This window comes from Jaculus jaculus, chromosome 17 (assembly GCF_020740685.1).
Source record: "Jaculus jaculus isolate mJacJac1 chromosome 17, mJacJac1.mat.Y.cur, whole genome shotgun sequence".
Taxonomy (NCBI): domain Eukaryota; kingdom Metazoa; phylum Chordata; class Mammalia; order Rodentia; family Dipodidae; genus Jaculus; species Jaculus jaculus.
In genome coordinates this window covers 9,717,790-9,743,569 of record NC_059118.1, presented here as the reverse complement: position 1 = coordinate 9,743,569, position 25,780 = coordinate 9,717,790, and the positions used below count along the sequence as shown (strand labels likewise).

The 25,780-nt window shown below is 44.2% G+C and overlaps 1 protein-coding gene across 2 annotated transcripts in view; it reads left to right on the top strand.

The window, feature by feature from the left end:
• The window catches only part of Gadl1 (glutamate decarboxylase like 1), a 212,265-nt gene extending 192,259 nt beyond the window's left edge, over positions 1–20,006 (top strand). For both annotated transcript variants that reach the window (XM_045136747.1, XM_004662079.3), the window contains one exon: positions 19,607–20,006. In XM_045136747.1, the coding sequence (XP_044992682.1) occupies positions 19,607–19,780 (174 nt within the window). In that variant the 3' untranslated portion in view covers positions 19,781–20,006. The remainder of the gene's footprint in view (positions 1–19,606) is intronic.
• Positions 20,007–25,780: the final 5,774 nt, after the last annotated feature.

The window sequence follows — 25,780 nt, the reverse complement described above, 5'->3', positions numbered from 1 at the left end:
AGGTCTGTCAGTGAAGGAGGCTCCCACGCATATCACAATCATGGGTAAACTCGGTTGAAAGAAATTCCAGGCTCTGGTGGTCTGACTGAAATATCTCCCACGGGATCATGTGTTTTGAATGCTTGGTCCCAAGCTGGTGGCAGTTTGGGAGGTGGAGTGTTGCTGGAGGAGGTGTGTCATGGGGGAGGGCGTTTAGGTTTATTAGTCTAGCCCTTCTAGGGTCCCGTGAGCTCCCTCTCACTGCCGCCTCCTAGTTGATGTGACAAGATGTGATGCCCAGCCACTTCTCTGCCGTGCTTTGTTTGCCGTAGCGAATCTTCCCCTCTTGACCATAAGCTGAAATGAAACAGTTCCTGCATACACTGCTTTGGGTCAAGTGTTCTGTCCCAGTCATAAGAAGATAACCTCTACGCAGGCCTGTGTTCTTAAAGACTGGAAGCACCTGCAGTGAGCGGGCCCTGAGCTCAGGACCTTCCTTGTGATCACCATGCGATCCCCAAACTACCTGTGCCCATTGTGGAAGCACTTGGTGACTCCAGGCTTAGCTCCAACACTATGCCCCCCCACACACTGTTAGTGAATTAAGGTACATGGGTATTGAGTCATTTCGCAGTTCCATACCTCTTTTCTTAAGGATACGAGCATCCCGCTACCTCAGAGATGGTCCGCTTACCCTACAAATGATGCAGTTCTGTGAGTAATGCAGAAGTCTCTCTTCACATTGTATGTAAATGCTGCTGAGGACTCTGCCCCATTCCCTTCTTACACGGTGCCTGGAAGGACATGTTCACACCTGCATGATAACTTTTCCAATAACTGATTTGATAATGGGTCATGTGCTCCATCTTATGGGTGGGAAACATGTTGTGGAGTGCTTAATGACTGCTCATTATTATTATAAATGCAATGGAAAGAATAGGGGAAGGGAGCTTTAATGTTTGGGGACAGAGCTTCGTGTTGGGTATTTCATCACAGTAATGGAGAGCTGACGGACACAGCTCGTGAGCACATCTGACCCTGATTATTTACGGAAGAAGACATTTAACAGAACAGGGAGCAGTGAATAGATTCATGGCTTTCAGAAAGAAAATTGAAACTCCAGTCTGAGTTCAATAAATCACAAAGCTGACTTCCATTAAACTGAGCGGCCTCTTACTGTAGCAGGAAGCAATAAGGATTTATTGTCTAGCCTTTATCCATATAGGACAGAGCTGTATGTAATGGCAAGGTTTCAGGGGCTTTTATGGACTGGTGTGGACCACACTGATTTTATGTCATTTGAAAAATCCACCTACATTGAAAATAAAGCATTTCCAAGTCAGTTCAGTGTAAATATGGATTGAGTTAATTGACATGTAAGTTGTGACACATATGAATATTCATTCCTCATTATCATATGTTTGTCTTCTCAAACCAATTTCTCATCAAATGTTGGCTTAGAGAATTCTCCATTGGCCTCCTTACTTGACTTCTGTAATAGTTAATCTTGATCAGCAACTTGATGAGATTTAGAATCGCCATGGAAATGTGCCTCTGGGCCTGCCTGTGAGGGAGTGTCTGGATTCAGTTAAGGTGGGAAGACTCACCCTAAGTTTAGGCTGCACAACTCCATGGTCTAGGGTCCTGGACTGCATAAGGAAAGGAGGAATCCAGCTGGCATCTCTCTGCTTCTTGACCTCAGATGCCATGCGGCCAGCTGCTTCACGCTTCTGCCACCGTGCCTTCCCACTGTGCTGGTCTGTAAACTCAAAGTGTGAGTCACCATGAGCCCTTCCTACCTTACGTTGCTTTTGTCAAATGTTACATCACGGCAACTAATACAATCTCCTTCATTAATTTGCCACGTATCAAATACACCTTCATTGGGATTCTCCTAATGAAATAGAAGAGTGGGATGAAGCGAGGTGAGAGAGGGATAGAGAGACGACTCGGTAATCGAATACTTTCCTCATAAGCAGGAGGGTTGGAGGGTGAATTCCCAGCCCTCACATAAAATGCTCGGCATGACAGCATGTTCCTGTAATTACAGCGCTGGGGCTCACTGCTTAGCTACTCTATCTGAATCAGTGAGTTCTCAGTAAACGAGAGACCCTGCCTCCAACAGTACGGTGGAGAGTGACTGAGAAGGCAGCCAACGTCGACTTCTGGCTCGTGCACACAGGTGCAGGAGCATTCTTCTACATACATACAAACATGCACATGCGTACACACCACCAACACACGCACACAGACACAAAGAAAGATGAAAAGAATGGAAATTCATTACCCATCTCATTTTAATTCCCAGGAAAATGTTATAGAGTAACATTTCTTCATAAGATTTCTTGTCTGTGTTGACATACAGAAGAAAAAAAAAAGAGCACTTATCTTTGTCCTTTTCTGGCCACTGTGTAGCTTTAAAGTTCAAACATGACAGACATGGGCTGGAGGAATGGCTTAGTGGTTAAGGTGCTTCCCTGCAAAGCCTAAGGATCCAGGTTCAATTCCTCAGTATCCACATAAGATAGATGCACAAGGTGGCACACATATCTGGAGTTGGTTTGTAGTGGCTGTCTCTCTCTCTCTCTCAAATAAGTAAGTAAATAAATAATTGAAAATAATAACTTTTCAAATACCACACATAAGATAGAAGAACATTCTACATTAGACTTGTATTTTTGGTTTTTATGCTTTCTTACACTGTAACAGGAATTGTCCTATGGGTCAAGTCCAGCCTATTATGAGTATTTGGTAATTTTTTATTAGTTATGTACACAGTGTTGGTACCATCATTAGCCTCCTCCCTGACCTCCCCCCTCTGCAGGGACCCTCTTTATTGGGAATGTGGGTCATGGATTTTGGGGTAGCCATCAGTTATGGGGAAGAGGCAACATCTCTGTGCAAGATGTCCCAACATGTGGCTCTAACCATCTTTCTTCCCCCCTTTTTGCAAATTTCCCTGAGCCACGTTGGGTTTGTTTTAGGTCTACTTCACTGGTGAGGTCTTGGGAGCCTCTGTGTCTCTGGATCTCTGGTTTGGCAGAGGTGAGTGTTCTCTGTGTCTATCTCCTTCACCCTTGTCTTGGTACTAGGTTCACCAAGAAACAGCACTCTTGCTCATTTCCCCAGTTACTCCATGGTTCCAGCTGGGGCCCTGGTGAGGTGTGATGGGTGGTTCTCTGCTCAGGATCTGTGTCCATCTGAAAAAGAGAAGCAAAGTCTCCAAAGGAGAGTGAAGTCAGCACCAAATAAATGGGATAAGCATTATTATTTTAGAGAGAATTTAATAGATGTAGGTCCTCTTGTAGCCCACAATTGGTGGGAGCTTGATAATGGAGAGTGGGTTCATTTTTAAGATGTGGTTCTGGCTTGTTTCCCAGCTCCAAATACGGGTTCCATTCTATTGAGTGGATCAGTTAGCCACATCAAGTGCAGTTGGTTTCCCACCATGGCTGTGTGCCACTATTGTATTTGGGTGAGCATCACATCAGGTTGCTTGCTGCTGAGTAGCTTAGACTACAAATTTCTTGGACAGATGTTGGTCATTTCCCCCAGTCATTCATGTAGCACCTTCTGGCACTAGACGAGATAACTGTCTGGGGACTGACTCTCTTCCAGATTCCAGCCAGGTCATTCACTCCATGTTCCATACCAACAGCATATGGTGTCTTCAGCAACAGGGTCTTACCACTAACTATTGGTGGGTCATCAAGTACTCTGACAGAAAACTGTCTTCTTGTGGGAAACCTTGTAGGTCTCTGATCAACAGCTCATTATGGATGTTAACTGCAATGCTGGTACTGGGAGTTACAGGCCAGCACCAAGGAAATGAAGGAATAAAAAGATAATTAATATAAAAGAGATAGAGGGAAAGAGAGAAACAGGATGTTAAGGTTAGTCTTCATCTTACCCTCTCCAGGACCCTGTGATTCAGGTGTTCCCTGTAAGGACCTGATGAAGGTTCAACCATTTAGTCTGTCTTTTAAGATATAGAATTGTATGACATCATTGTCATTTGGGTCCAGTTTCGTGTCCCCCACTGCTATCCTTTCTCTACCCTCCTGCCCACCCTCCTTGTTGTCCAGTCCTTGAGATGCTTATTTGGTATGTCAGCATCTTGGGAAGATTTAGGTTAGGAGCCACAGATGAGTGAGACCATGTGACGATTATCTTTCTGTGACTGGGTGAGTTTGCTGAGAATGATCTGTTCCAGATTCGACCATTTTTCTTCAAATTTCATTGTGTCAGTTTTCCTTACTGCTCTTTAGAACTCCATCATGTAGATATACTACATCTTGATATCCATTCGTCTAATGATGGACATCTGGGTTGATTCCAGCTCTTAGCTATTATGAATTGAGCAGCTATAAACATAGTTAAGCAGGTCTCATTTAAACACTTTCAGGCTCCTGTGCTCTCTATAATCTACATAGCTGCTTCTGCCTATAGTCTGAGCATTTACACTAGAGACTCTTGACCTGCAAATCCATCCTCCCATACACTTAAACAATGTGAAGCTGAGAATTCTTTCTTTCCTTATCAGCCTTACCATTCCTTTCCTCTTCTGGGCGGACCATTGCTCTGGGTTTCATTCCAGCAAGCCCGTCTCACATGCATCTTCCACATGGCCCTGTTTCCCTTTTTGGAGTGCGAGCCTCGGACTTAATAAATAATCCACGGTGAGGTAAACTCAGGTTCAGCCAACGGCTCTTGGTTTATTTCCAACAATACATACTCAGTAGTCTGTGGCCCTTGAGTTATTTCTTATCCCTGCTTTCCGTTTGCCGGGGTTATAAAAAAAGAAAAGAAAAGCACCTAAAAAGCTGCCTTGTGATATAAATTTCAATTTCCTTTTGAAATAAATCTGACCCCTTTGTGAATCCAAAGATGAAAGGTGCCTGTTAAATGCAGATATTTCTGGCGGCTCTGGCCTGGAGGTCAGTCAAGTGGAATGAGATATTAAAGATAGTCTCCCAAACTAGGTCAGAACTGTGTTAAAAGATGAGAGGATTATTTCAGGGAACTATACAATAATCCACTCACCCAGGTTGAAAAATTTATGTCGCGTGTTTTGGGCTCAGAAACACTGTCTGAAGAGATGGATTAGTCAGCCGGAGTGGGCCACAGTGTCACCTTCAGGTTCCATTTTTAGTGCCCCATTCAGCAGAAATCCATTCTTTTAAAAGCTAAGCAAAAGGCAGACCTGAAAAAGCAATTTCATCATTTTCTACCTGTCTGTGAACAAGCAAATAAAAAAAAAATGTAATCCAAAATTATTTCTTCCACTTAAATGGGTGAAGGAAAAAACGAACATCTTAGAAATTGCCTAACGTATGCAGGTACAGTGACCTTCGAAATTCATATAAAGGTAGAGAGGTCATTTGAAGGTCAGATGTTTTTATTTTCTTTTGTGATGTATCAACTGAACATATGTTAACCATGAGAGCATCCTCATTATGCCCAGTAGTAAGCAAGGAGTTGCTGCCGTCTGTGCTGTGAGCTAATGTGATTTTTGGCCAGTACAATGACCCAAATAGTTATGAGCCTAAAAATATCTAAAAAGGACCGGAGGGATGACTTAGCAGTTAAGGTACTTGCCTGCAAAGCCTAAGGACCAAGGTTCGATTCCCCAGTACCTGTGTAAGCCAGATGCACAGGGTGGCGCGTGCGTCTGGAGTTTGTTTGCAGTGGCTGGAGGCTGTGGTGTGTTCCTCTTCTATCTGCCTCTCTCTCTCTCTCCAATAAATAAATACAATATAAAAAATACATTTTAAAAGTCAAACCCTAAATATACTTGTCTTAGACTATGTGAATAAATATCTATAAAAACCTAAGGACATCAGTACAAAGGAAAAAACTTTTGAAATCAACCATAGTCAATGTTCAAAGTTGAATAATTTTAAAAGGCTTTCTGTTACCTTAGGAGTAATAAACTAGGGGCTATAAAATCAAATTTTCAACAGAAGGAAGTTCTTGACTCAGAATGACTTCATTACAATAATAATGAAAATATATTAAGTTAAAGATAAATATAATACTTGTAGGTGAAAACCATAAAACTTTAAGGCAAAAATGATTTGAAACAGTGCTGTTTTATAACTTACCAAATATAGCATACACTAAATATATACCACACATACACACACAGATATGCACACACACACACACACACACAGAGAGAGAGAGAGAGAGAGAGAGAGAGAGAGAGAGAGAACAGAAAAGGGCTGGAGAGATAGCTAATCTGCCTACAAAGCCTTACAACCTGGGTTTCATTGTCCCATATTCATGTAGAGACAGATGCATGAACTGGTACATGTGTCTGGAATGCATTCACAGCAACTGGAGGCCCTGCCACACCCATTCTCTCTGCCTGTCTCTGCTTGGAAAGAAAGAAAGAAAGAAAGAAAGAAAGAAAGAAAGAAAGAAAGAAAGAAAGAAAGAAAGAGAGAAAGAAAGAAAGAAAGAAGAAAGAAAGAAAGAGTTAAAAAACAGAAAATAATGTAAACAATAATTTAATATTAATAAGAATAGAATAAACATTAATTAGGACTTTACAAGTATTTTACTAATGTTGAAATGAATATATACATGTAATTATTGCCAAGCACCTATATGTTATTGCTAGCTTTTGATATTTAGATATTAAAACTGTACACAAAATAGCTAAAACCAAAAGGAGATAAATGCAACACGTCAAATAGCCAGAGTTAATGTTTTGAACAAGAAAAGGTTCCTTTACATCAGTAAAAAGAGGTCACATGAGCAGCTTTATTCATCAGAACTACATTGAGATCCATCTCTCCCAAGTCAGCAGGACCACTGTAGAAAAGAACAAATGCTAGTGAGGATGTGGGGCGGTGGGTGGAGGGGGGGATCTTTCTGCATCGTTGGGAGAAGGTAAGTAAGTACTGCCACCATGGAAATCACTATGGGGATTCCTCACAAAGCTAAAACTAGGATTGCCATATGATGCAGGTACCCCACTCCTGAGTGTGAATCCAGTGAAAATCAAGGAAGTGTTCAAAAGAGATTCCTGCATGCCCAGCCCATCACTACTGTGCCACTACTACCAATAGTGGCTATCAAGCAAGCCCCTGTGCCCATCAAGAGATGAATGAATGGATAAGGCTGATATAAATATATAATATGAATATATGCATATTATTCAGCCATAAAAGGAATAAAATTATGTAATTTGCAGGACAGAAAGACTGGAGTATCCTCCAGTTAAGTAAAATAAGTTCGACATAATAAAACACCTCATCACCTGTTTTCTCTTACACAGGGAAACAAAAGTTAATGTATGCTTAAATAAATAACCTAACAGCAGGAAAGGGACGATGCGGAAGTGAACCAGAACAAGCGGAAGATGGAGGAGGCAGAGAGGAGAGAGGAGAGGCAGGTTATGATCAAAGAAGACCGTGTGTGTAGGGGATCTCAGTGAAGCCTCTTAATTTGTACAGTTGATATGTGAATAAGTGTCATGAAAACTTAAAAAGCAAAGCTGCACACACTTCGAGAAAAGGTGTCGAATGAGTTCTGCAAGAAAGATTTATAGAATTCACTTTATTAGTTTGCTCAACATGTGCAAGCAGCAAAGCTGAAACGTTTCATTACTTAAAGAAACTGGGTTGCGATTTTGCTTAGTACTACGGACTTACTTGTAAGAAACCTTTGTGTGTGTGTGTGTGTGTGTGTGTGTGTGTGTGTGTCTGTCTGTCTGTCTGTCTGTCTGTCTGTGTGCCCTCTATCTTACTTATAATGCCCCAAAATGTAGTATAAAAATCCATTAATTTAGCAATCAGGGAAGCTTTCCCTTTGCCAAGTTCAAGAAATAGGTTCAACACCTTAATACCATCATTGCAATGCCATTTGCAGTGGTTTGATGCAGGTGTCCCCCATAAACTTAAGTGTTCTGAATGCTAGGTTCTCCGCTGATGGATATTTGGGAATTATCGCTTCCTGGAGGCGGTGTACTGTTGGGTGGGGGGGGGGGAGCGGGCTTATGGGCATCATAGCCAGTTTCTCCTTGCCAATGTTTGCCACACTGTTCTGTTGCTATTGTCCAACTGATGTTGGCCAGGGTGTGATGTCCACCCTCTCTGTTCATGCCATTGTTTTCCTCTGCCATCATGGAACTTTCCCTTGAGTCTGTAAGCCAAAATAAACCTGTTTTTCCCCACAAGCTGCTCTCGGTCGGGTGATTTCTGTCAGCAATGCAAACCCGACTGCAACACCATTGCTTAGCCTGTCTCCCACGTTTGTCCCTGCCGGGTAGGAGTTGTGCATTTAACACCCTGAAGAGCTTTGTTGCTTGTTAGAAGCCTGTTGGCATGGAATAAATTCGTGGGCAAAACTCCAGCAGCTGACTGTGCAACGCCAAGTACTGACTGCAGGCTAAGACTCTCGGGGAAGGTTTCCCCGAGATGACTTACGAGAGGAGGACTCGGTGTCTTGTTCCTCAGCAGAGTGCCTGTGAAGGGCTCCCCTCACTGGCTGTACAGAGGAGACTCGTTTGTGGCAGTGCCGGGGCTCGAACCCAGGGCTCTCCGCAGGCTCATCAAGCGAGTGCCGAAGCCCCGCTCGTCAGGTGAGGCCTGAACGCTGTGGTTTGGGGGCTTGTTCTCGGTGACTGTGACTCAGGCCACAGCGCTGGGAGAGCTGCTAGGATAGACACACTGTCCCGGCTAACACCGCCAGGCGAAGACCGCAGAAACGTCGGACCGTCGCCCGTGAGGCTCCAGAAACTTTGGGCTGCACTCAATTTTCGGCTTTTCAGTAGAGTGATAACTTAGGACAATGTTGAGAATCTTCGAGAAAACATGAAAATCCTTTTCAACTCTTTTTCTATGCGGACCCCCTTCCCCCAGTTTGGTCATTTATTCTGGGCCGCAGCAAGATTGGTGACTCATGAAAGAAGTTAAAGAAGGGCCTAGAAGGATGGCCCAGTGGTTAAGGCGCTTGCCTGCAAAGCATACTGACCCCGGTTCAGTTCCCACAGAAGCCAGGTGCACATAGAGGCACGGGTATCTAGAGTTCTTTTACAGAGAATAGAGTCCCTGGGTGTGCCCACTCTCTCCCTGTATCTGCCTCGCTCATAAATAAATAAATAAATAAAATATTAAAGTAACACAAACAAACAAAGAAAGTAAGGAGGGTCTGAAGAGAGGCTGGAGCAAGGGTTCAGTGTTGGTAAAGTGCTTTCTATGCAAGCAGGAGGCCCCAAATTCAGACTCCCAGGACCCCGCTGAAAAAGCTGGGTGTGGCAGCCCATGCTTGTAATCTCAGCACTGGGGAAGTAGAGCCAGGTGGATTCCTGGGGCTCACTGCCTAGCTTGTCTAACCAAATAAGAATACAGTGGAGTATGACTGGGGAAGATGGCTGATTCTGACCTCTGGCTGCTACATGCACACACATACATGTGCACAAGCAACTGCACCCATATCCCATAGACGTACAAAGGAACATGTGCACATGTCACAGACAGACCAAGATAAAGAGAGAGAAAGAAAGCCTGGGGTGGTGGCGCACGTCTTTAATCCCACCCAGCACTCTGGAGGCAGAGGCAAGAGGATGGCTGTGAGATCGAGGTTAGCCTGAGACTACATGGTGAATTCCAGGTCAGCCTGAGCCATAGTGAGACATTGCCTTGACAGAAAGAAAGAAAAGAAAGAAAGAAAGAAAGAAAGAAAGAGAGAGAGAGAGAGAGAGAGAGAAAGAAAGAAGGGAGGGAGGGAGGGAGGGAAGGAGGGAAGGAGGGAGGGAGGGAGGGAGGGAGGGAGGGAAGGAGGGAGGGAGGGGAAGAAAGAAAGGAAGAAAGAAAGAAAGAAAGATAGATAGATTGAAAGGGAGGGGGAGAGAGGATGAGAGAAGAAAAGAAAGAGAAAGAGAGAAAAAGAGACATGGAGAGAGAAAAAGAGAGAGAATGAGAGGGAAAAGAAAGAGAGAGAAAGGGGGAAAGAAAGAGTGAAAGAACAGGAAAAGAAAAGAGGGACGCAGAGGTGACAGGGCACATCACTAGACTCCTGAACCACGTTTCTCAATAGTGACTTGACATGTGGGACAATGCAATTCCTCCTCCTGCAGTCTTAGGAGGTGTGTGACATCCTTGATCTTGGACACTGGAGACAAGTACCACCCACGGCCATTCCTGCTGTGACCTGTTTTTGGGTGGCCTCTCCCCCACCACAGAGCCCTTGCCTCCTCCACCCAGTATTCCCGAGTCACTCTTCATTTCTCCGAGCGAGACTGGGCTGCAGGTGAAGGTCCAGCACAGTCGCTGGGGAGCAATTAGCTCCAATGGCTCCTGGGACTCCGCTGAGAATTGAGCTTTTGCTTTATAGAGTGTGTAAAATGTTTACTGTGTCCATTCGTCAGCTAAAGCGCTCAGTTCAGTTTGGTTTGTTTTTATGACCCTTCATTTCAGCCGCCTGGAAATTCTATGACTGACATTAGGTTTACTGGGATTGCTCTCCTCCCCATTTCTACATCGTAAATACCAACATGCAAAGCTAACCGTGTGTCCTGACTTGCTGGGATTCTAACCTCTTCTGGTTTGTGGCCTGTCTCACTTACATTAGAAGCATGAGGAGGGCAGTTCTCATGCAGACACACTTTATACTGCGCCTGTCTGGGTTTTCAAGAGTGCTCCAGAGAGAAGGGCAAAAACTCATACTTAGAAGAGGCATGTCCAGCCAATGTGGAGCTTATTTCGTCATGTTCTGCCAAGCTGAATTGATCTCTTGGAGGCATAGGATTTCATGGCCTACAGACCACCAATTTTACATAATTTGAGCTTGAGAGACTTAAACTGATGGATCCCAACTTTAAATTGTTGTGGGGGGTGTCAGCTCTCAGCACACGTAGGTTGTGTGAAGGAGTAAGACAAGAATCAGACAAGTAAGGTGTGGTGGAAAACAGACTGAGAGGGGAAAATTGGTTCTTTGAGCAATCTAAACAAAGAGGCCAACAGACGTGTGGGCTATAGTTAAGTGTTTTGGACACATTATCAAGTTTTATAACTGACAAATAGAAAAAAAAAAAAAGTTGGCTAACAACTTCGTTGAAGGTCGTTGGGTGATTTGAGTTTTTTTTTTTTTTTTTTGAAACTGACATAAGTGGCCCAAGAAGAGGAGAATTCATTAGCTTTATCCCATTCTTTCCAATTTGTTCTTCCTGTCAAAAACCCCTCTCAGTCTGGAGAGATGGCTCAGTGGTTAAACACACTTGCTTGCAAAGAGCCAGAGTTTGAATTCCTAGTACCCACATAAAACCAGATACACAAAGTAACACCAAAATCTGGAGTTTTGTTTGCAGTGGCAAGAGGCCCTGGGGTGCCCATTATCTCTTTGCAAATAAATAAATAAAAATATTTTTATTAGTTACAAAAGCCTCTCATCTTCCAACCTACCATTGCCTCTACTAAGGTTCTAGTAAAAGGACTTCATGGTATGTGTCCAAACATACCTAGCCGTAAGTCCTTAGGTCCCCTAGGAAATAAACGGGCCATGAAGCTGACCTCATTAAAAGCCAAGTTTGGCTACTCTGGCTGGACGCTGGTACCAGGCGACACGCTATGCATCTTCATGTACCTGAAGTCAACACTTCAACCTGTCTTTGATAAAAATACAGCTAGTATGGGGAGAGCATGAAAGACATTTTCTTTACTGGTGCCACTGGTAAGACATCCATGCTTCTGAAGATAATCCTCTGCCCATGCTTCTGTAAGCAACCCTGATTAAACGCATCGGGTCACCCTCCCACCCCCACCACAAAAGAGACATGAAAGTAGAATGGGGGCTAATTGGGAAGAGAAACAGCAGGAACACAGAAACATCAGAGCGGGTCATAGGGTGCGCAATATCAAAACACAGTGTACACATGTGTGAAGCTGTCACAAAGAAGTCCATGACTGTATAGTTTAAAAACCTCTTAAAAGAAGGAAGAGAAAAAAAAATCTATTTAATCATTTTATCTGATTTGTAGTTTTGACGGAAAGTGTTCTAAATTCTGCAGGAACAGAACAAATGGTCCCAGAGGGTGAGATTGCACAGTGGAAGCCCTCTGAACAGAATGAATGGCCCCAGAGGGTCAGATTGTACAGTGGAAGCCCCTCTGGACTGAATGTTTGGTCCCAGAAAGTCAGATTGTACAGTGGGAGCCCCTCTGAACAGAATGAATGGTCCCAGAGGGTCAAATTGTACAGTGGAAGCCCTCTGAACAGAATGAATGGCCCCAGAGGGTGAGATTGCACAGTGGGAGCCCCTCTGGACAGAATGAATGGTCCCATAGGATCAGATTGTACAGTGGGAGCCCCTCTGGACAGAATGAATGGTCCCAGAAGGTCAGATTGTACAGTGAGAGCCCCTCTGGACAGAATGAATGGTCCCAGAGGGTCAGATTGTACAGTGGAAGCTCTCTGAACAGAATGAATGGCCCCAGAGGGTGAGATTGCACAGTGGGAGCCCCTCTGGACAGAATGAATGGTCCCATAGGATCAGATTGTACAGTGGGAGCCCCTCTGGACAGAATGAATGGTCCCAGAAGGTCAGATTGTACAGTGAGAGCCCCTCTGGACAGAATGAATGGTCCCAGAGGGTCAGATTGTACAGTGGAAGCCCCTCTGGACAGAATGAATGGTCCCAGAGGGTGAGATTGCACAGTGGAAGCCCCTCTGGACAGAATGAATGGTCCCAGAGGGTCAGATTGTACAGTGGGACCCCCTCTGGACAGAATGAATGATCCCAGAGGGTCAGATTGTACAGTGGGAGTCCCTCTGGACAGAATGAATGGTCCCAGAGGGTGAGATTGCACAGTGGAAGCCCTCTGGACAGAATGAATGGTCCCAGAGGGTCAGATTGTACAGTGAGAGCCCCTCTGGGTAGAATGAATGGTCCCAGAGGGTCAGATTGACAGTGGGAGCCCCTCTGGACAGAATGAATGGTCCCAGAGGGTCAGATTGTACAGTGAGAGCCCCTCTGGGTAGAATGAATGGTCCCAGAGGGTCAGATTGTACAGTGAGAGCCCCTCTGGACAGAATGAATGGTCCCAGAGGGTCAGATTGTACAGTGAGAGCCCCTCTGGGTAGAATGAATGGTCCCAGAGGGTCAGATTGACAGTGGGACCCCTCTGGACAGAATGAATGATCCAGAGGGTCAGATTGCACAGTGGGACCCTTTGGGCAGAATGAATGGTCCTGGAGGGTCAGACTGTATAGTGGGAGCCCCTCTGGACAGAATGAATGGTCCCAGGGGGTCATATTGTACAGTGGAAGCCCCTCTGGACAGAGCTGTGAGAGAATTATCTTCTCCTGTCACCACTGAGCTAGTCAATAACAAGACAGTGTTCTTTCCTATCTCCCATTCCCAGAGGAAAAGATGTTCAATGTGTTGATGAGATGAGCAAGCAATAGGATTTTACGAAAGACCCTATTCAAAAGGGGAAAAAATAACAAAGCAGATAGATTTTGATGGCACATAGTCATGCACGATGCAGGTACTGTTTCCAGCCCTTGAATGTTCAAGTCTGAGGAAATGTAGCCATGCCAAAGCACTTGTACTAGAAAGTGCTCATCTTTCCGACGTGGGTAAGCCACAGTTCCTTCAGCTCGGGACTGTGGACAAAAGCATGCTTTGCTTTTGCCTTGCAAATAAGATGTCTGATTTCTGCCACACAACAAATGCCTTAGACATCTTTTGAAAAATAAAGGAGAAGGGTCTCTATTTTAGGCTAGACAAATAACTTTATTTCAAGCGAGACAGTCCACTTTATTATGCTTGAAAATGTAAAGCTGGGGCTGGAGAGATAGTATGTCGGTTAGGAGAGCTTCCTGTGTGAGCATGGCGGCTGGAGGTCCTGAGGGCACTGGGTTCAGTTCCACAGAGCCCACCTAAGTAGCTGGACCTCACCATGTGCATCTGTGATTCCAGGGAGTAGACTACAGAGCCAACGGGGTTCACATAACTGCCAAGATGCAGAGTCAGTAAGAGACTCTGTCTCAAGGACAACAGGTGGAAGGATCAGGTACCTGCAGGGTCTCTGTCTTTCAGCCTGGGGATACTCCACAGACTGCAGCTCTGCGCGTGCATTGATTTCTGCGTTCTGCAGTATAGAGGATCCCCGATGGTCTCCTTTGGCCTCTGGGCACATGTAGAGGGTCTTGCTTCTCACACGTGTTGTGTGTGCACCATACATACACCACATCACACCTACTTCTCTTGGGCAAATAAATGAATGTAAAGCTAATTATTACCATCAGCCCAGACACCATCACTTTCTTTTTTTAATTTGTTTTTATTTGAGACAGAGAGAGAGAGAAAAAAAAAAAAGAGAGAGAATGGGCATGTAAGGGCCTCTAGCCACTGCAAACAAACTCCGGACACAAGCACCACCTTATGCATCTGGCTTACGTGGGACCTGGAAAATCAAACCTGGGTCCTTAGGCTTCACAGGCAAGTGCCTTAACCACTAAGCCATCTCCTCAGCCTATCACTTTCTTTGTTTGTGCTAAAATATACTTATACCATAAGGAAATGTTTTCTATTAACAACTGTTCATTTAGCAGCAACCTACCTTTGGTTACAGGTCAAAAAGAAAAGACATACACACACATACACACACCCCTGGATTCAAGGCCTATTTCACATTTATGTTTGGGCTCCATGTATATTGGAAAATGCAGTTAATACTTACAGTCAGAAAATACCCGATCATTTGGTAAGCTCTTGCACACAGCACATCCTGAGCTCTGTCATCTTCACGAACAGATGGAATCTGAGCTTCCACTGGAAAGTAACAGTTTCTTTCCATTTCATTTGAAGTTAGGAGGGACATAAGTAAAAATCATCTTGTTGGACCATGGGTCCCTTCACGGGGGCTCTGATGACTTTAAATTCCCTTACTCACACAAGGGTGACCCTCATGCTGACGTGATGGATCCAGTCAGTCTCCCCAGCTAGCTTCCCTCGGGTATCTGGTCCTTCTTTAAGAATGAGCACGGTCCACAGAGGCAGCGGACTCGTCGGCACTGCACCTGATGATGTCTGGGCCATGTCCTTCTCAGAAGGAGCAGGGGTGCGGGGGGTCTCTGTCTCTCAGCCTGGAGATATTCCACTGACCCGGGCTGTGTTCATGCCTTGATTTCTGGTTTCTGCATCTTTCCACAATGTATCTCCACTGGTCTCAGAGTTAGAGATCTCCTTATCCAAAGTATGTCTCCACCTGAGTTTAATCTGCTTTTCCAACTCGAGGGATGGGGAAGTAGAGACAAGAGGATTCCCTTGACTTGCTGCTAGCTTAATCAGTTGACTCAGTGAGTTCTGGGTTCAGTGTGTGTGTGGGAGGGTTGTCTCAATAAACAATGTGGAGAAGGATTAGAAAATACTTCATATCGCTCTCGAGCATCCACACACATGTACATGCATACATGTGTGTAGTCACACACACATAAACAATTGTACACATAGCCCCACAACATATGCATATAAAAATAAGTAAATAATTAAATTTAAAAATTAGACTGAGGGACGCTGGAGAGAGATGGCTTAGCAGTTAAGGTGCTTGTCTGCAAAGGCTAACGACCTGGGCAACCCCATCTGATTTCCCTAGTTCCAACATAAAACCAAATGCACGAAATCGCACATGCATCTGGTCTTTGCCATGGCTAGAGGCCCTGGCACATCCATTCTTTCTCTCTTTCTCTCTGCTTGCAAATAAATAAAAAATATTTTTTTAAAATTTGGGCTGGAGAGATGGTTTAGCAGCTAAGGCGCTTGCCTGTGAAAACTAGCAAGGCCTGTTTGAATCTCCATGTCCCGTGTAAGCCAGATGCAGTGAGTGACACCAGCCGCAATGTTGCACATGCACACAAGGGGGCGCACACGTCTGGCGTTTGCTCGAAATGGGTACAGGCCGTGGTATGCTGATTTTCTCTCGCTAGCTCGCTCTCAAAAAAACTAATTAAAAAAAATTGTATTTTTATGTCCTTTATGTTGGTTTTTTCAGGGTAGGGTCTCAGTCTAGGCCAGCCTGATCTGGAACTCACTCAGTAGGCACAGGCTGACCTCAGACACATGGTGATCCTCCTGCCTCTGCCTCCCAAGTGCTAGGATGAAAGGTGTACACCATCACACCCAGTGTTTTATCTCTTCTTATTTCATTTTCCTTGTAATGAATTTTTGTTGCATTTCACATAATAATTAGTTTGTTATGCAATTAAAAAACTGACCCTTCCCCACAGATAGTTTGGGAAGAAACACCCTGTACACTTCTTATTTTGTTTTTTGGAGACAGCGTCTTATACAGCCCAGGCTGGTCTGCAAGCTGAGGATAACCTCGACCTCCTAGGGCGTCCTCTTACCTCCTCCACCTGAGTACTGTGGTCTCAGGTGTGCACCACCAAGCCCAGCTGAAAACTGCACTCCTGTTAGCATATGCCATGAACACATGTTTTCAAAAGAAAGGCCATTTATGATGGCTTAAGAACTCCCCAACATTCTGAGAAGAAGTGACAGTGTTCTGCACCCCTCTGTCACACCCTCCAAAGCTCGGAGACCATTGTGGAGGAGGTGGTCGACATACTGTGGGAGCCGAAGGAAGGGGAGACTGCTTAAAAAAGCTGTCTCCCAGGGCTGGAGAAATGGCATAGCAGTTAAGGCATTTGCCTGCAAAGCCAAAGGATCCCGGTTCCATTCCCCAGGACCCATGTAAGCCAGATGCACAAGGGGGCACATGCATCTGGACTTTGTTTGCAGTGGCTGGAGGCCCTGGCATGCCCATTCTCTCCTTCTCTCTTTCTCTCTCTCAAATAAATAAAATATATTAAAAAAAAAAAAAGAAGAAACCTGACTTCCAGGCACAAAATAGTCATGGTATTCATGCCCTCATGGAGGCTGATGCTACCTACAAGAGACCTGTATAGTAGAAGGAAAAAATTAGGACATCAAAATAGAAGAAGGACTACTTGGAAACAAGGGAGCCAGGGGAGGGGGATTTGAGAGGGAAGAAAGGGAGGGTGATGGGAGAGGATTATAATCATGGTATATTGCTTATATTTATGGAAATTGTCAATAAGAGTTTTTTTTTTTTTTTTTTTTTTTTTTTTTTTAAATAAAGAGGCCATTTTAGGAACATGGTCATTTTTCTTTACCCAAGGCTGTGTGCTTATCAGGTCAGTAGCTTATCCAATGGCCATACTTGGCCAGAGAAAGCCATTTCATTTTGTTCTTTAAGCAACTTTTAAATATCAAATACACTTGCGTGTTACAGCAGTATGACAACAAAATCCCGCTGAAATGACTAAATCATTGCCGGAACATAATTTAAGGGGAGGGAAACAGAAATCCTACAGAAATGTGGAGGCAAAGTCGCTGTGCAGCCAAATAGAAATGTCAGAATTCTCCTCCACTTAAGATGCAGACACTGGTGCACTGAGGCACAAGGAAAGAATTTGATTTACAATTCGAAGGAAAACCAGCAGTAAAATAATTGAGAGCCGGAAAGCAATCTCACTCCTGCCAAATTGCTTTTTGCCACGCACGCACCTTTTAGGCATGAGGCTTGCATACTTACATTTAGTTTGTGCATATTAGTATCTTTCCACTGTCAATATTCCCCCCCGGCACATTAGGACTGTGTCTTTACTGTGATCAGCAGAAGAGGACATCCAAATTGCCCAGCATTGGATTATACCTATAGCCTGATAAATAGGAAAAAAAAAACAAAAAAGTTTTTTTTTTTTTTTTTTTTTTTTTAAGACAAGAATGATAATGAGAACACTGTTGCTCTCTGAAATGGTAACCACTTGGGCTCCTTCCAAGTAAGTTTTAATTTGGGCTTTGGGGCCATAAAACATGTTGTAAATTGTTGTAAATTATAAAAAACTGTCCAAATATTTGTTAACGAAAAATACGCCTAACATTACAGTAATCATGTGTGACAGGGATCTGATCAGTGTCGATCTCTGGGGTTCCTTATGACTTTCTGTGCTTACGCAATACTTACAGATAAAGGATGTGGTGGGGGGCTGGAGAGATGGCTAGTGGTTAAGCGCTTGCCTGTGAAGCCTAAGGACCCCAGTTTGAGGCTCCATTCCCCAGGACCCACGTAAGCCAGATGCACAAAGGGGTGCATGCATCTGGAGTTCGTTTGCAGTGGCTGGAGGCCCTGACATGCCCATTCTCTCTCCCTCTCCCTCCTTCTCTCTCTCTCTCCCTCTCTCCCTCTTTCTTTCTCTGTCACTCTCAAATATATAAATAAATAAACTTTTTTTAAAAGGAGGATGTGGTCCTCATTTTTCTCTAGGGATCCATCTCATGGCTCGTGGAGATGCTAATGAAGTGTCTTCTGTCCTGTTAGACCCTCACCTCACTCGTTCTCTGAGTTGCGGGGTTATTCAATCATTTCTTTATAATCCCAGAAACACAGTGGGAAGTGTTGACTTAGAAAGTTTCCCTCCCCACCCACACCCAGGCTGAGGAGATTGCTTAGTGGGTAAGAGCACCTGCCATGCCAGCTGAAGACCTGAGTTACATCCATAAAACCTACGTAAAGAAGCCTGTGGGTGGGGGAGATGACTGAGTGCTCAGCGCACTTCCTTGCAAAGCCCCAGGGCCTGAGTAAGATTCCTCAGTGCCCAGCTAAAGACACATGCACAAAGTGGCACGTGTGTCCAGGGTTGTTTGCAGTGGCCGGAGGCCCTAGTAAGCCCATACTCATTCTCTTTCTCTTTCTGAGCTCCTGTCTCTCAAATAAATAATTAAAAATAAAAATAACTGGGCCTGGTGGCGCACACCTTTAATCCCAGTACTTGGGAGGCAGAGGTAGGAGGATTGCTGAGAGTTTAAGGCCACCCTGAGACTACATAGTGAATTCTAGGTCAACCTGAGCTAGTGTGAGACCCTACCACAGAAAGCCAAAAATAAATAAATAAATAAATGAATAAATAAACATTTTAAAATATAATTGTATTGAAAAAGCCAGGCATGGTTACATGTACTTGGAATATCAGTGCTCGGGAGGAAGAGACAGGAGGATTACTAAGGCTTAGTGGTCAGCAAATCTAGTTGAATTGATGGGCTCTGCGTTCAGTGAGAGCCCTCATCTCACAAAAACAAGATGGAGAAGCAAGAGTGGAAGAGATCCAACCTGTGGTCTCCATGTGTATGCTTACGGGATGTGCATGTAGCAGTCAGGTTCGCCTTGCTGGTAGAAATCACCCAACCAACAGCAGCATTGGGGGGGGGGGGGGGGAAGAGGTTTATTTTGGCTGACAGACTCAAGGGGAAGCTCCATGATGGCAAAGGAAAATGATGGCATGAGCAGAGGGTGGACATCACCCCCTGCCCAACATAAGGTGGATAATAGCAATGGGAGAGTGTGCCCAACACTGGCAAGGGGAAACTGGCTCTAACACCATAAGCCTGCCCCCCACAATAGACCACCTCCAGGAGGTGTGAATTTGCAAATCTCCATCATTTGGGAATTCAGCATTCAGAATGCCTGAGTTTATGTGGGACACCTGTCTCAAACCATCACAGTACACGAGCAAGCCAAATAATGAAGACATAGAAATTCACTTGAAGTTTCTCCAGTGTTCTGTTTCAGCTTTTTCCTCTCTCCCCTTTGCAGGTGGCCCCAGCTATTAAGGAGAGGATGATGAAGAAAGGAAGCCTCATGCTGAGCTATCAACCTCACCGGGGGAAAGTTAACTTCTTCCGCCAGGTGGTGATCAGCCCTCAAGTGAGCCGGGAGGACATGGACTTCCTGCTGGATGAGATAGACAACCTCGGTAGAGACATGTAGCCATGGCTTTCAGCCTCCCCCGAGGCGACTCTCCTGATCTGGGGAGGGATACAGACCCAGGGTATCTAGAGATACGCTGAGTAGATTGCAGCCCTTCTGAGGAGAGTTAGGAAAGACTCACTCCCTATGCAGAACACAAAATGCTAATAGTCATAAAGGCTTGTTTGTTGCCTGGCTGTTGTTGTGGCTAGAAAGGAAAAAAAGAAATTGAGGGATACGTGTCACATGTATGATATATCTGATATATATATATATATATATATATATATATATATATATATATATATATATATATATATGAATAATCAAGGATTGTCTTGGCCTGGCCCTGAGGAGAGTCATTACCATGTGTCGCATGAGTCTTGGGTTCTAAGCTTCCATTGCTCTTTAAAGAACGTATATAAATTCGTAGTCAAAGCACTGGTCTGCACAGCATGCTCCTTGAACCACCAGCGTCAGCCTCACTGGGTCCTCACAGTGCGGTCCCTGTATCACCAGCGTAAGCATGACTGGGGAACTTGCTAATCATACCAGTTCTCAGGCTTCCCCCCCACACCCACTGAATCAGACTCTGGGCGTAGGGGCTGGTACCTTGCATTTGAACAAGCACCAGAGAGGTTATCTGAGAAGCTTTCGTTTAAGAAAATCCCTGTATCGATTGAACAACTAGCCTGTTGCTTTGCAGAGAAATGGATAGATACTATTTTAGTAGTCTCCGAGCCACTCTTTGAAAATAACTGTGGCATTTTTAATACAAATTGTTAAGGGCACTGGAAGCATTGACAAAGCTATTTTTGTTTTTAAAAGAAAGAGAAATAATATAAAATATTTACTTTCTAAAGATGTATGCTTTACTTGGGCTAAAGGCTTATTTTCAAGAGTTAAAACGAACCCTTACCCATTGTAATTTATCTAGGTGGTTACGGAATACTTTGTACTCTGGTCTATTAGATCAATGGGCAGTAGTGCTAATTCACTTCCTCCAATCATGTGCGTCATTTGCTGGGAGTAGAGACTTAAGTGTGTGTCTCTCTGTCTGTCCCTCTTTTAGCTTGAGGAGTCTTTTTTTTTTTTTTCTCTCTCTGCTTTGTAGAAAGTAACAAAAATGAAGTCCAAGGCCATACAACATTCCCTTTCCCAAACTTTAAAGTGTCACCGTAGACTATTAAGTGGTTTATTTTTTAATCAGAGAATCTAGAATCGGAGGCTTTTTGATGGCTATCCCTCCTCCATTGCTCTGTGGAGTAGATGATTTTGATGCCATGTCTGGCCCTGGTCTTCGATTTCTAGGAGTGTTTTGCTTGACTAATAAATGTGGAGACATCAAATTGCCCCCTAGATGTTTATGTTGACACCCGACAGAGAAGCTTCCTTTTGCAGTTTGTATTGACTACAAGGGAGATTCAAAATTAATTAAAGTGCTGAGAGTAAGTGACTATTGAGAGCTCAGCACAACGTACGACATCTCCATCACATCCTCCAAGGCTTAAGGACCATTCCTGCATAGGGAGCAGAAAGAATGTAAGAGCCAGAGGACGGGGCGGGGGTGCTGTGGAACAATGTTTTCTGGACATAAAGTTTATGACCTCATTACCTTCGCGAGAGCTGCGCAAGGTAGGGCCACGGACATGTTGTCATGAAGGATGGAGGAGGGAAAATTAAAAAGGCATCAAAGTAGCAGGGGGAGAGTTGGAAAGAAGAGGGGTTCCACAGAGGGGCTGGGGGGAATGTGGGGACAAGAGATGGCAATAGGAGGGATTGATGATCAAAACCGTTTGCAGAGGCTGGAAGCCCTGGCGCGCCCATTCTCTCTCTCTCCCTCTATCTGTCTTTCTCTCTGTGTCTGTTGCTCTCAAATAAATAAATTAAAAAAAAAATTAAAAAAAATACACTATATGTATGTGTGAAAATTGTCAGTGAAAAGACTTCGGAGATATGAGTATCCAGTGAGCATTCCACATGGACAGGTGTTCGAGCGCACATGGCCTTCACACATATTGGCGCCACTTTGCTCTCCTTGAATGTCTTTATGTGAGTGTGCATAGATTTCAGTATCTCCACGCATTAAAGGTTTCCAATCTTCTGAATTACTTTAAATTTCCTGGTGGTGGGGGCTATTTTTGTGTATAGTGAATTTCCTGTCACCTTTAAAAAAAAAATGCTCTACACAAAATGTTCCTAAAACTGATGCTTGCAATAAAATGGATTTTATGAAATAAAAGGCTGGTCCGTATGCTTGGAGTGGTTGACTCCTCTTTTCCTCGACTCCTCTGCAGAGTATACCAGTACATTTTAAAAGTAAACTGGACTCAATTAGAATCCTAGCTTAACAACTGAGACAGTTGGAAACATCCTAATATTCTTTTTTTCTTTTTTGTCAACACCCTAAATAAAATGGTAAAAGTTTACAATAAAATCTTGGTTTGAGACCTGGAGAGATGGCCTAGTGGTTAAGGTGCTTGCCTGTGAAGCCCAGGGACTCATGTTTGAATCTCCGGATCCCACATAAACCAGAGGCACAAGGTGACGCAAGCACACAGGGCCACACATGGACAAAAGGGGGCGCTCGCGTCTGGAGTTGGATTGCAGTGGCCTCCACAGCCACAGGCTTTTGATTTAGGTGTTCAGTACCAGGCATAAGTTCCCTCCCACAGGGCGGGCCTCCAGTCTCATCAGAGAGCAGTTGGCTTCTCCCATGGCACACAACCATTCTTTGGCTCATTTACCCAGTCAGCTGGTAAACATGCTCTTCCTGGTGTGACAGCAAATGTCCTCATAAAAGGTGTTTCCTAAGTGCATTTTCTTGCTTACCTTGATCTTTGCCAAGGGTAGGGTCAGCTGAGGAGAAGATAGCAGTAGAAACGGGTCCTCCTCTGTCAAGGTGCGGGCAGCATCGGTAGCCATCGTGGAGAGAAGACAGTGTACAGTTCTGGAGGGTAAACTGAGCACAGACAGTGAGGGCTGAAGCCCTGAGGAAGCTCGAGGGGTGGCGGACGTATTGAGAGAGCAGAGAGCTGGGGTAGCAAAACACACAAGGCCTAGAGAGCCAAAGATGGCAGACTGTGGGCTATGATTGCTGGATGAGTTCCAAGGAACTGCAGAACCCTAAGGGTTAAGGATCCAGGTATCCAAGATCCAGGAACAGTCAGACTAGCTGTTGTTTACCGTCAAGGGTACTGATGGCTGAGGCCTGGGGGCACCATACACTGTGCCTGTTACCTGCTGGTTAAGAGTGAAGGGGCATCTGCCAGTTTCCAAGGACCCGGTGAAAGGTGATCAAAGAAAGAGCAAGAAACCTCTAGCCTGAGCCCCACACTTAGCTCCGTAAGTCCTGTTTCTCAGGGCTTGAACCTGTAAGGCTCCAAACCTTTTAATCATCCCATAAACCTTTCTCTTATGTACTTTTTATTCAATATTTTTTTAAACTTTTTATGTTGTTTGTTTGAGAGAAAGAGAGAGAGAGAGGCAGATGGAGAGAAAATGAGTACACCAGGGTCTTTAGCTGCTGCAAACAAACTCCAGATGTTTGCACCACCTTGTGCATCTGCCTTACGTGGGTCCTGGGGAATTGAACCTGGGTCCTTTGGTTTACAGGCAAGCACCTTAACCTTTAGGCAACCTCTCCAGCCCTATTTAAAATGAGCCAAAAAAAATAATAATAAAATAAATAAATAAATAAATAAATAAATAAATAAATAAATAAATAAAAGAAAGACCTACAGCAATCTACTTGCTCCACCTCGGTCCTCCTGTTACATTTCACCACTTCCCAAGAATCCCATCAGATGGTAGGTTCATCAAGAGATTAGTACATTGATTAGATCAGGTCCCTCAGGAGCCAATTGCTTGCACAAACTGATCAGCCCTTAACCCCCCCCCCCCCCGCCCAATACATTAACCTGTGAAGGATATTTCACAGTAGGATTGCCTAATAGAAGAAAGTATTGAGAGAGTATTAAGAGGGGCTGGAGAGATGGCTCAGTGGCTGAAGACACAAGCTTGCAAAGCCTGATGGCCTGGGTTCAATTCCCACTCATCAATGTAAAGCCAGATAAACATTCATTTATTGCATGCAGCAAGGGACCTTGGCATACCAATACACACACACACACACACACACGAACTCTGTATAGTTTTGGCCTAGCAACTATTAGAGTTTCCACTTACCAAAATGAGAACTGCAAGAAGACCGTCTCCTGGTTTGTGCCATGCACAGTTTGTACTCTCTATAAACCAGCTAACCCCAGATGACTTATAAATAATTCTGAATCTGAGCTTCAGGGAGGAAGTTGGGACTGAAGATATAAATTTAAGTTCCTTGTGCATAGGGAAGATATTTCAAGTTATAAGGTTGGATGAAATCACACACAGACTGTGTTTGTAGATTTAAAGAGAAGAGAGAAACAGGCTGCAGGTAGAAAGACTCCCAGGATGCAAGGTCACAATGAGGAGCAAAGGCCCTTAAAAAAAATCAAAGCCAAACCAAGAAAGAGTGTTTTCCAAAGGCCAGGAAAGAAATGCTTCAGAGTTTGGGTCACTTCACTTGATATTGCATGATTTTGTTTTTCTGAATCCATTTCACTGTGTGTATGCACCACATTTTAACTCTCCATTCATCTAAGGCTCTGCATCTAGGCTGATCCCAATTCTTAGCTGATGTAAATAGAGCCGCAATAGACATGGATGTGCACGTATCTCTGTAGTAGAGTGTGGTGCCCTGTATGCCGTTCCTAGCTCATATTATCTATAACTGTGTATATAAAAGGGACAGTTGTGGGCAAAACCTATAAAGATAGCATGGTAACCAAAAGCGAGTATAAAGAGCTGAAGAAAGGGTGAAAGGAGGGCTTGGAGAGATGGCTCAGCAATTAGGGTGTTTGCCTGCAAAGCCTAAGGACCCATGTTCAATTCCCCAGTACCCATGTAAGTCCAGATGCACAAAATAGCACATGCATCTGGAGTTTGTTTGCAGTGGCTGGAGGCCCTGATGTGCCCATTCTCTCTCACTTTCTCTCAAAAATAAATAACTAAAATATTTTTAAAGTACTCAAAAGAAAGGATGATGAAGGGATACACATAATGTATAAACAGCAAGGGAAAGAATGTGGAGGGAAGGAGAAGCGGGGAACAAGGGAGATTGTGAATAGAAGAGAGGGTGAGAGTCAATTACAACAAATTGATTTTGAAAATGCCAGAATGAATGATACCTAAATCTCTGTATGCCAAGTAAAAACATAAACTTACAATTTAAGAAAGAAGCCTGCTAGGCTGGAGAGATGGCTTAGCAGTTAAGGTGTTTGCCTGCGAAGCCTAAGGACCCAGGTTCCATTCCCAGTACCCACTTAAGCCAGATGCACCACATGGTGCATGCTTGTGGAATTTGTTTGCAGTGGCTAGATGCTCTGGCATGCACATTCTCCTCCTCCTTCTCCCCCTAACCTCCCTCCTCTTCTTCTTCCTCTTTCTCTCTCTCAAATAAATATTTTTTTGAAGTAGGGTCTCTCACTAGTCCAGGCTGACCAGGTATTCACTATGTAGTCTCAGGGTGGCCTTGAACTCACAGCAGTCCTCCTACCTCTGCCGCCTAAGTGCTGGGATTATGTGCCACCAGACTCAGTAAATAAATATTAAAAAAAAAAAATAAACCTGCTTCAGGAAGGAGAAAGTGATCAAACATGTCAAATGCCATGTTGATGTAGAGGCCAGTTATCTGTAGAAATTCTATGTGCTAAAAGTAAGCATTTAAAATAGAATTTGCAGAGCTGGGAACATAGCTACTTGGGTAGAGTATCTGTGCAGCATGTATCATGTCCTGAGTTTGATCACTAACAACACAGAAACCTGGGAGGTAGAGGCTGGAGGATCAGGAGTTAAAGGTCACCCTCGAATACATAACAAATATGAGGCCAGCCTGGGCTTCATGAGACCTTGTCTCAAATAAAAATCAATCAATTTGCTTGTTTTGTTGCTTTTCTTCAGGGCAGGATCTCATTCTTTCCC